Here is a 12500-nt window from a genome sequence, read left to right as displayed (position 1 = left end):
CACCAGGCTTTGCATTTGCTGTTTATTGGTGCATGATATGTGACCATGAAGTGCAAAGATGCTAAACTTCATGATCATGTTTAACAAACCAAAGTTTCTGAAATTTGCCTTGTGTTCCACTTCAACACAAAATGTAGATTCTTCGTTACGCAGATTGTTAGCAAAAAAATACGATTGAGGATAACTGATCCTGAGGATAACTGATACCCAGTGGGGGTCCTAAAAATGTATGTATTTGGAATAAGTTGTTTCGGTCAAACGAACAATGTTTAGGTTGAAATTTGACGGTTGCTCGAACATTTTCATCAACTTAAGTATTTTTTATGATTAACCGATTTAACCCATATTCAGTAAATCATAGAAAATAGTTTTTCCATTTGAGAAACAGGAGAGCAGCCAGCTGGATTCCTGCACTGAATATTACAGACAGAAGCCTTGACACCAATAGGCAGCAAATGAGGGAGAAAAAAATAATCAACTAGGCATCTGTGCAAAGGCTTGCCTTGTCCAGGTTTCTGTCCAGGCAAAAGACAGATTAGGGACGCCAGCACGCAGTGCTGCTGGCTTCCCCGTTCTGCATTGCTCACGAGGGTCAATCTCCTTTCTCTTTTTCCAACATAACCAAAATGTCATTGGCCGTGCCAAACAGCTCTGCTGAATGGTGACGAATCAAGCCGTCAGTTTTCATACTGCTTGTGGCATCAAACTCTTTACTTTACCAGAGAGGATAAATATCAAGTTCCTGTACTCCCCTATACTTGGGTTACAGGTTACAGCACCTTAGATTAAAAATGCTCCTCAAGAGTTCAAGAGTTTATAGTAAATGGGACGTTGCTTGTTTGCAAAATGCTACATTGCATCTTTTCTCTTCAACAAAAAACACGATGCTCATGGAAAAGATTACATTAAGAACTAGTACGGCACTCGGTAAAGCGTGCACCTTTGCCAGGTTGAATAGTTTACGTTTTGTATCACACTGGTAGACTGGATCAGCTGACCTGAACCAAAAATCTAATCAGCTTGTTCTTATCATCTAACCAACTCATCCACCAAGTTTTGTTATAATCCATTCACAACTTTTTGAAATATCATGCTAATTATCGTTTTTTGGCCCCATTTGGTGAAGAATCTTAGATCCCGGAAACCCTCCAATATCGTGGCGGTTAGGTTCCTGGAAAATTCTGAGATAGTTGAAACTGCGATAGTGGAAACCAAGGGCCAATGGGAAGGGAGGGTTTTGGTTCCTGGGCTTCAAGAAAATATCAAGGAAGATCGCCGGTAACCAGAAATAAACACATTACTGTTGAAATAAACATGTAAATACAATAAATACAGTGTAAATTAAACAAAAACACATGACCGTTACCTTTTAAATTTATTACAACACAGCGAGGTGGGTGATGATAAACATATTATGTACTCCTACTGTACTTTTCTCGAAATAGAAATGCTGTTAGAGGAGGGAGGGTGGGGTGGAGGGGGGGGAGGGGAGCTGGGAAGCATGAGCAGGGAAGGGGTGAGCGAAGAAGCAGTGAGTGGGGAAGGGGTGAGCGGGGAAAGGGTGAGCGGGGAAAGGGTGAGGGGGCAGGAGTGAGTGGGGAAGGTGATTCAGCAAACGGGAAAGCAGCATTAGCTTTCTGCCGGAACGCGCCTGCAAAATTTCAACAACCCACAACAGAGAAGGGTAACACAATCCTTAAATCACCTTACCTTAAACGACGATCTTCCCTGCTTGGGGACCAAGGTATGAGATGACATCATCTTCCATCTCATTGGTGATTAAAAAAAAACAACCTTTTCCGTTATAAATCCCATTGTGGTACAGCGGATAAGCTCTCATATTTTAACAAATTGTGCATTTTATGAGAAAAGCATGAAATTTCTAGCATAATTAGGTCATACCATAATGTTTATTTTCGGATGTGGAGGGAAGTCAGATTTGACCTCTGAGGGGACAGTGAGAGGTCAAATCCAAGATGGCCGCTCGTCACCCGGGTCTAATGTTCAAACGTCCTTAATTTTGGAACCAGACCACGCAGAAAAACATTTACGGTGTCATTCCCAACTAAATTGGGGATGCCCATTCATTTGTGATACCTTTGAGAATTTCAGAATTCAAGGAAATGAATTTAGGTCAAGGTCAAGGTAAACATTTATCAAAAAATCCGGGAGCAATCAGTTCCGGCAGCCGGAACAGCAAATTCCTTCATACATGCCAACCATGTCACCAAGACCCGCCATGCACACCAGGTCACAGCTGCAAGCCTTTATACACTCCTTCAACAAGCTTACCGTGAAGACTGCACATCCGATGATACTGATGCCATGCAAACTGATAGTCCACCTTTTGAGGAGTGGTGCACACAGCGAACAAAGGCCAGTGTCCACTTTGACTACTGGCTAAAGACCTTGTCATTGGAGCTTCTCTTGCTGCGGTACATCGGGTCTCTTCATGAAGGTAACTTCCAGCTGTACGTGGAATCCCTGACTCAGATCATGCCATGGATGTTCGCCCAAGATCACATGCACTACTCCAGATGGATTCCCATCCACATCCGTGACATGACGACTCTCTCTCTCTCTCTCTGAAAAACACCCATATGTCCTATCAGAATTCAAATCTGGAAATTTTGTGGTGCGCAAAACCAGCAACAAGTTCTCTGCCATGGCACTTGACCAGTGCCATGAGCAGAACAATGCAATGGTCAAAGGTTCTGGTGGGGCTATTGGACTGACTGGCAATCCCAGAGCACTCAGATGCTGGATGGTAGCAGGGCCAGAAGTTGCAAGGATCACTACAGAGTTTGAGCAACAGGCCACAAAGCAACAGCATGGTGCTGGCAACACTGGACACCATCACCATGATCAGCAACCTGGAGTGCAAGCAGCATTCCTGAAGGAGGTTAAGGCACTTGTGACAGTGCTGGAAGATATGGGGAATCCATTTCTAGAACACAGTCAAGACCTACTAGTCATTGACACAAGGGACATTGTGGACACCCAAGTGGCGGAAACTGTGAGAAGAATCGAGACTCTTGGTGAGTAGCAGTACACCAAGTTTGTGAGAGAAAGGCTGGAACAGTGTACAACACCTATCACACAAACACTTCCAAAGAACAAGTTGCCACTGTTCAGTAGGCCACCGGTCAATATTAAGTCAAAACAGAAGGCACAGCTCGCAGCGCTGAAGAGTGACTGTGGTCTCTTTTCGAGGCTGTACATCTCCTGTCAAACACGAGACGGAGACATGGACAATTTTTTTCTCCCATGAAAGGGGGCAGGAAAGGGCACCAGGAAAAGAGTGGCTCCTTCTCCTGTGATGCCAAAGAACTGGAAGGACTTCCTTCGATGCGATGATAACAAAACCGAATTGTTTGCTTTCCTGTCACGCGTAGTTGTTCATCTTCCTCTAGCAAATCGTGCCATGAATTGATCTGCTGTCGCTGTGAGAAAGGATGCACTGGACGGTGCAAGTGTGCCAAAGCTGAGCTCAAGTGCACTGCACTGTGCTTCTGTTCTGGAGGCTGTTAGATTTTGATCACTGCCATTACCATCATCATCATCATTGCTATTAATAAAGTATTAAATAGACTAGCAGCATGGGACTATTCTGTTAATTTTTTTGTATTATTATCCCTATAGTGTCAAAATGGAAGTGAAGTTTCGCTATATTGCATAGGTCCAATCCATTGTCTTAACTAAAAGAATGTCCAAAAGTTTTTAACGTAATTTCACCTTGACCTTGATCGAAATGCAATACCTTGGCTCCTGGTGATCTCAAAAGTATCACCAAACGAATGGGCCATTCCAAACAAGTTGGAAATGACACCTTAAATGTTTTTTTACACTGTTTAGTTCCAAAATTAAACGCGTTTGAACATTAGACCCGGTGGACTGGTGGCCATCTTGGATTTGACCTCTCACGGTCCTCAGAGGTCAAATCTGACTTCCCTCCACATCTGAAAATAAACCTTATGGTATTCACTAACTATGTCAGAAAATTCATGCTTTTCTCATAAAACGCACAATTATTGTGCTTATCCGCTGTACTATTGCCTCGATTTGTTTCATGAACTGTGCATGAGAATGTGTTTGAGAACGGGGGTTCGGATCCGGGAGTCAGAAAATAAGTGTTTGGCAATAAGGTTTGCATGTGGAGATGGATAATGAACGTTTGGGAATTAGGTTTGAAGGATTATAAAGGTTTGGGAATGAGATTTGAAGGATAATGGATATTTGGGAATTAGGTTTGAAAGACAATGAAGGTTTATGAATGAGGAAGAGTACAATGGGTAAGGTTCTCCCGACAATCACTGACCCCGTAACGGAGGCCTGTCCAGATGTCATGTTTTCTCCTCGAGCCAACCGAACAACTCAATATTTTCACGCAACATCATCACCTTTCTCTGCCTTTTGGTACAACTCACGTCGTCCATCGCTTTACATTTGAGCTCATTAAAAACGGTGCCGGAGAAGCACAAGGCTCGTAATGAGAGATAATCATTCATGCACAGGACGGGATGTAAATCTTCCCTGTTTGGAGAGAAAGAAAGGTAAGAGATGAAATCGTCTTGCAGAATAATGACTCATCTCAGCTCAAAAACCGTGATTGGTTGAAATAAAATTCCACGACAACAGAATCAGAACACAATTAGTTGCTTGCAAATGGTAGAAACCCACGAAAGTCGAACCCGTGGGATTGGAGGGTTTCCTGTCGAAAAACTTGTCATTTTTATCCGTCTGTCCATCAATAGAATCAGTCCCACCAGAAGTAACCCCATCATATTGCATACCGTTGGAATCCTCTTGGCAAAATGGAGATGCAAGAAAACATTTTGAAACCTGTAGGTTAGGGTGTTCAGGGTGGGGGGAAGACCCCAATTCTCCCGATGTAAATGTGTATTATATATGCAAGACCCAACCTGTCCACAACTTCTTGAGATATCGTGCTACATATCATTTTTAGACCCATCTCTTAATGGTGAAGAATCACCTAAAAATTCTCGTAACCAGATCCTGATCTTCATCAGAATCAAATCAATTTGTCCTTGTCACACCCTCAACATGCGCACCAAATTTCATCCAAATCCATCAATAACTTTTTGAAATATCGTGCTATAAATAGTTTTTAGTCCTGTCACTCAATGGTGAAGAATCACAAAAAAATTACTCAGATCTGAATTCGAATCTTGATCTTCACCAAAATCGAACTAATTCTTCCTGGTCATACACCCCACCAGTCCAACAAATTACATCTGAATCTGTTTACAACTTTTTGAGATATCCTGTTCACAGACAAACAAATAAAGACATTGTGCAGAGCACGATACTTGCGAAATCCCTAAAACAAATTTGACCAAAAAAAGAATTGGTGGTTTTATTAATTGAACTGATATGCAATTCCTCTTAAAATTTCAAGTCAACGGAATGAAAATTGAGGATTTTAGAAACTTCAATGAAGTTGTTGACCTTTGGCCTATTTTGACCTTTTGGCCGATGTTAACTTGAAAAATATTAGGTGGTTGAATTCAGTGACATGATATATAAATCCTCTTCAAATTTCAAGTCAATCGGACGAAAATTGAGGATTTTAGAAATCTGACAAAGTTGTTGACCTTTTTACCTCAAAAATTAATCGGCTTCTTGCTTATAACCAACTGTACCATTTCGTGCAGATCGGTTTAAAGTTGTGACCTGCAGGTGATTGACATGCAGACAGACAGAGACAGACAGACAATCACAGACCAGACAAATCAATACAAGTACTTGCGAATCTTCGATTTCGTAAGTGATAGGACAGCATACAACAGTAGCGAATTAGGCATGTACAGTATGGCTTCTGGAAATTACTGCAGGCAAGAAAATAAGAGAAAATCAAGATCTATGTTTATTAAAGTGAAATGTTTGTTTGTTTGTGACCTCACTCTTCTGAGCTCCCAAGGTTAATCGCCACAAAACTTTTTGGGATTACATTTTTACATGATGCACCTAAACAGGGGTTTTAAACAGTCATTGTCTCACAATTCATAACGTATGAACACACGAGCTGCCACCTGTCACCTCTCCGTGAAAGTAAGATCCATTTTTTCAATGCCAAATAAAAAGGCCAATTTTCTTTGGATTTCAACCTGGAGACCTATATAATTGGTGGGATGGTGAATTCCGATCGGGAAATATGGTATGAAATGTGAAAAATAACTGTTAAGACCTGATCATGATCAGTAAGGTCGGCGAAGAAGGAGTCACGTGACCTCTCAAATGCAGTAATCATTCAAAAACTGAAAATAGTACAAGCAACCCATACATCGATTTAAGGGTAAATATACTGCTCATCTAGTGATATAACTGTTTAGGGTGATAGAAGAGGTTATAGAAAAAAGGTTACCACCTTAACTAACTTCACCCCATGGACACATCCAAATATAGACTCCAAATATACATCCCGTAGTTTAAAATAACTAAGCTAACATCGTGATTATATTTTTGATCATACATGGATGTCTCACCTCAAACAAGCAATTTTTGGAGTGAGTATTATTGGGAGAAATGGAATTCAGCTGAACTCACCCCTCATCTTTCTCATTTTCCTTTTCCACCCCCTCCCCCCTCTCTCTCTCTCCCTTTATTCCACCCCCCTCTCTCTCCCTTTATTCCACCCCCCTCTCTCCCTTCATTCCACCCCTCTCTTTCTCTCTTCCACTTCTCTCTTCTCTTCTCTTCTCTTCTCTTCTCTTCTCTTCTCTTCTCTTCTCTTCTCTTCTCTTCTCTTCTCTTCTCTTCTCTCTCTCTCTCTCTCTCTCTCTCTCTCTCTCTCTCTCTCTCTCTCTCTCTCTCTCTCTCTCTCTCTCTCTCTCTCTCCAGGCCAGGAAGGACGAGACGGGTAGAGGTGAGAGGGGAGGGAAAGGGTGGGGGTGGGAGGAGGGACCCGGTGTTGCCTAGCAATGCCGGGTCCCTTTGCTAGTGCGAAATAATTCATATATAAATTCAAAGTTAAAGGAGATAAAGGAGGACAGGAGAGGAGAGAAGGAAAGAGGAGGGAAAAAGGAGAGAAAAGGGATATGGAAAACAGCTCAGTGAAAGCCAATGGGTATTGTGAATGGATTGTGTCCATTCCTTCAAGAAAGCAAAGTAACAAATAAAGCAGCAGGAGTTGCATACTTTCCAACAGTTTGATTCCTGAAGTGGGACCGACCTTACCAAGATGTCGGATAATGTAATATATCATTCCTTGGGTTTCCAGAAGGGCAAGCTAATAATTACGTATTCACCAGGAAGGAGAGCAGGGGGTCTAAATTAATAAAAGGAAGGGGAAGGATGGGGGAGATAGAAATAAGAACGGAGAGTGGATAAGTGTTGGAAGATTGCAGAGAGAATGGGGGGAAAAAACAGGCTGGGGGGAGGGGAGCGGGTGAGCAGTCAATGGAGAGGGAAGTGGCATGTGTGTGGCATATGGTGAAAGTGAAAGGCGGGCAGAGGGTTAACACACACACACACACACACACACACACACACACACACACACACACACACACACACACACACACACACACACACACACACACACACACACACACACACACACACGATAGCCTCTAAGTGAACTGTCATACATGTAATCACGTGGATATCAAAGATCCTTTGCTATCTTTTAAACAAAAGTGGGCTTTCAGCAGGGATCAGAATGATCGGAAGAAAAATACACCAGAAAAGTGAAAAATGAAAAGCACTGCAGGCACCTCATGATGGTAGAAGGATCTCCACACACACACACACACACACACACACACACACACACACACACACACACACACACACACACACACACACACACACACACACACACACACACACACACACACACACACACACACACACACACACACACACACACCACTGCCATCCCATTCCTGCCCCCCCCCACTGGACTCTCACAAATTATAAAAAACTGGAATTTGTGATGAGGAGAAAAAAAAAGACAACCTAAAGATCAAGTATTTCTTTTACATTATCAGCGCCGACAAATGCAGCAAGCATTCCAGACTGAACAAATACCTGCATGTTGCAAGTGGAGAAAATTGAACACCATGATCTCTGCTTTCTTGCACCAGACGACCTTTGACATTTCTGCAGAGGTCCAGCACTCTGCAAAGAGCACACAACCCAACCTCCAGTTTTTAAAGGACACTCATAAACATGGCAGCAAACACTTGCGATGTGGTTCTGTGTGACTGCTGCTTGGTAAATATGTAGAAATGCAATTTTTTGGCAAGGGAAAGTGCAGATGTGAGGGTGGGGAGTTTAAAAAAAAAAGAGAAAAAGATATGATTAAATGATTGCAGTGGTGGAAAGCACAAGCTTTTGTCAAAAATAATTGGCCAAATAAGCTTTGTATTGTTACGGCTGTGAAAATTCGCATAACACCATAAAGGGCCCTCAGGTGAGATATCTCCATAGGTACATGTGTAGTTAGCCCAAACCCGTTGTATAGAGGGAATTTATGTGATCCATCCGGGCTGCGACGCTTTGAGTTAGTCGTTTTTCTTTCTCCATCTTTTATTTCAAACAAACATCATCTCAACAACCACGCCATCCCCACCACAGCGCCAACCACACTACAACAACGCCACACCACCACCTTCACCTTTACCTTCACAACTTCATCCCACATCATCGCTTCTACGGCCATTCCCGCACCACCTGTGAACACTGAATGTCGGGCTGTATCGGGCCTGTTCGGCGATTGGTGCCAAACGCACCAAGCCGCGAGCGCGAATGGCGGCCTTTCCGAGGGGAAAATTCGGATCAGGAATGCTTCACGCCCACTTATCCTCCGTCCAATGAGCAAGCGTGAGGCGGCTTGGCCCCGCCACCAGGCGCGTGTAGGCGAATTCCGTCTAGGTCCGTCTATGCAAATTTTAGGATCAGGGGAGGTTCACGCCCATTTTTGCCTGACCAATGGCTGACCGGGGGGGGGGGGCCACCTCCAATCGTGTCCTGATCGTGGAATTTGCATATTGGCCTCCTGAGCGCTATAAATGTGCGAGCGGAAGGCGACTCGGGAGCTGGAGTTGAGCGAGGAGGAGAGTGTGTCATCGAAAAGTTGCTTTTGGAGACAAGGAGCATTGTGTTGGTGGAGTCGAGTCATGTGCGTGCGGTGGAGCTGCAGGCAAGGGAGCTCGGGTCCGAGGCAAGGAGGACAGCGGTCGGCGACGAGGTTGCGGTATTGTTCGTCTCGTCGCGGGACCCAAGCTAGCCAGCCATTCTCCTCCCCCAGGGCATCAACAATTCCCCCTTTCCCCCGTGCTGAGATAGTGCAAAAGGGGGCCCAGTTCCTCCCCCACCCCAAACGTGGTGCCAACAAGCACGCCAGAGGCCCGGAGTCGGGGCACAGCGGCGCGGACACTTTGCGGCTTGCCCGCCAATGCGTCACGAGGACGCGGGTAAGACCTCCCCGGTCTCGCGGACATAGCCGCTCCTCTCGGTCCCGCGCACACTTGGCCTACGAGCCTGTCTGCCTCCTTGTCTGTGAGGGTGGCTTCTTTCTTTTGCTTTTGTGTAAGTGTGTGTTGGCGCCGTCTGTGAAGTAAGACCTCTCCGGTCTCGCGGACCTAGCCGCTCCTCTCGGTCCCGCGCACACTTGGCCTACGGGCCTGTCTGCCTCCTTGTCTGTGAGGGTGACTTCTTTCTTTTGCTTTTGTGTAAGTGTGTGTTGGCGCCGTCTGTGAAGTAAAACTGTGTAAGTGTTGCCGTGTGTACGCGTTAGTCGGTTGTATTACATTTGCTTTTTGTGCATAATTGTATGGCTGTAAATACGTGCCTTCTCTGCTTGTCTGTGTGTGCGTGTGAATAAAATGCTTGCTTGTTGAACTGTTCCCGCTCTGCTTCGTCTCCTTCCTTTTAAATTGACTCTCCATCCTGCTTCACGTAAGGGGTTCGTAGTGGGTGCAATATCCCGGTAATTAATCGGAACCATCAAGGCCGACGATAACACCGCTCGGTTATCACTGTAGCACGGAACGGACCGCTTAAGCGATTCGTGTCCAGAGTCGGCCTGTGGCGTGGTACGATCGCCCGGTCGACCATTCGCGCAGGTACTTAGGTAGATCGAATTTGGCGAGCAACCCTATCCTGCGCGGGTGGGCAATTGGCACGATCGTGGTAGGGTTAAACCCCCACCCGTGACTAGCTCCCGGCGTTGTTCCGAGAGGGTCACGACTGAATTGTCCGTCCGGTGGGCGACGTGCCGCGATTCGAGTTACGTGGCCGTTCGCACGCCGGCGGGCACGAATTCGCAACAGTATTTTAGTTGTCGTCTGGTATGAGTACACAGAGAAGTTTGCACACTTTTACCCATAAACAGTCAAAATGTTTGGCTATTTAACTTTGCACAAATTCTGCTTTGCGCCAGCTTGACGTGCACAGTAATCACCATATTCATATGGCTTTCTCCTATTTTTAAAACAGTTCTTTCTCTGAACAACACTGAACAAGCACCTCTGACAACATGAAAAGTGACAGGAAAGAAAAGCAGTCGACAACATGGTTTCTGGAGAAAGAAATGTACAGATGGCGGGAAAACGCCGCAGAGGGATGTGTTCCAAGCAGGAAAATTATTCCCAACTGCGTGGAACGATTCAAAAGCAATTCATTTCCAAAAACGTTACCGCACTCAGGCTGCTCACAGAAACTAGTCGTCATCGACAAAACATCACATGCCAACTGTTGATGTTGAATAACCATCGAGCAATATTGAGTGAGGCAGAGAAGACACTAACTAGTGTACCCAGCAGAACACTGACAACCATGATGTGAACACGAGATTTGCAATTTTCCTGACATCTGTGCACAATAGGCACTAAAATGCCATTAGGAACAAGTAGCTCTTTTAACGTGTCATTAAAACAGCACAATGATGTTTTGGTCATCTTGAATTTTTGAACTTTCCTTTTCCAAGCCAGGATGGTCTCAGAAATCTAAAGAGTTAAGTACAGGCACCAGGTCCAACACATGTGCATGCCACCCTCTGTTATCCTACCTTTGTTTCAGTCAGGTGCCTGCTTATAATTGAACTGTGAGAGGGTGGCTCCAAGCAGTGTTGGAGTCGAGCAAAAAGTTTTGATTTGGGTATTTTCTAAACAGAAATATATTCTCCACAAAAGAAGGTTTGTCGGATTTGCTCTTTGAAAGACAAGTAGGCATGCTCCGTCGTGCAAAGCCAGACACCGACTCGACATCCTCCATCATGCAAAGTCTTACCACGGCGCACCTAAGCTCCAATCCAGTAGGCTTTCATCTGAAGCTCTATGGAGTACTGTTCTCCCCTGCCTCACATCTTGCTCAGCTTGATGTCATGGAAACCAAAACAATATAAAGTTACAACTTCCAGAATATCCCAAGCTTAGAAAGAAAGGTCAGTGAAGCCTCGGGGGTTTTATTCAATGTGTTTAGTTCATGGTTAAATATCATTCTAGATTATAGCTATCAAACAGTTTGCAGAGAATGAGGTCATAAAATGACATCACAAGCCCATGTTTAGTCTGGTCCAATACAACGCTAAATTAATTATTTACCAAGGCTGATACTGCCCAAGAAGAACAAGTGTGCAAAATTGATTGTAATATACCTCGGAGTTGAAGCATCATGACCACAGTCGCTATATCCTCAAGATTGTGGAAATAAGCTGTCCCGCTGCATTTTAATCGATCCCAACACGGCTTCCAAAGAATGGATTAACACCCCATTCATTAAAATTCACAAAGACAGTGGACCTAGCTTGTTCTCAACAGTGACAGATGCATCCAATATAAGGATGCAAAATGATTCCCAGTCCACTGTTGTATTAAGGACAAGGAAACTGTGCATCTATCATCAACTAGTTATACGAAGATGCAGATAGATTGTCAAATTGAAGTTGGGACCAAAATTCCGGTCTTAACGGATTTAAAGTTGTTGTATATGGAGCAGATAATGCATCCGTCAAATGTGTAAAACGACTGTTGAACTTCCTGAACACCGTGCCAAGTCATCGGAATGTTGTAATAATACACAATACAGCAAAACACGTCTTAAAGATGTTTTGTTATGGCGTAGATAACCTTGCCATCAAGGTTTTCAATGAATTCTCAACTTCAATGAGACAGACGACTGAGAAATCTGACCAACATGTCTTCTGACCCTTTTGTCTGCTGTGAATCGACAGACTAATTAAGAATAGGCCAGGACTCAAATATCTGTGAGCGTTGGAGAAGAAAATGTGAGCTGCACAACAACATGGACCCTCATGTCTGAGCAAGAGGAAACAGTGTCCGATGGCGGAAACCTCATGCTTCCCGAGCCATACATTTACTTTTACGAGGGGGCCCGTTGGTCAATTGGACCAAAGTTTGATGGGTCTTCATCGGCTTGGGCGTTTTTGCTAATCTGAACAAAAATAATAGGTTTCATGGCTTGGAAGCGTGGAACCCCAATAATAATAATAATAATTAGAGGACTTTTGGGGT

At 44.2% G+C, this 12500-nt stretch overlaps 1 protein-coding gene across 4 annotated transcripts in view; it reads right to left on the bottom strand.

The window, feature by feature from the left end:
- The window catches only part of AGPS (alkylglycerone phosphate synthase), a 334856-nt gene that overhangs the window by 62534 nt on the left and 259822 nt on the right, over nt 1-12500 (bottom strand). For all 4 annotated transcript variants that reach the window (XM_085869957.1, XM_085869958.1, XM_085869959.1 and 1 more), the window contains exon 17: nt 8053-8142. In XM_085869957.1, coding sequence (XP_085726083.1) covers nt 8053-8142 — 90 coding nt within the window. The remainder of the gene's footprint in view (nt 1-8052; nt 8143-12500) is intronic.

The sequence above is a fragment of the Eptatretus burgeri genome, chromosome 2 (assembly GCF_056783735.1).
Source record: "Eptatretus burgeri isolate ZD-2024b chromosome 2, Ebu_testis_v1, whole genome shotgun sequence".
Taxonomy (NCBI): domain Eukaryota; kingdom Metazoa; phylum Chordata; class Myxini; order Myxiniformes; family Myxinidae; genus Eptatretus; species Eptatretus burgeri.
This window is presented reverse-complemented; position numbering and strand designations above follow the sequence as displayed.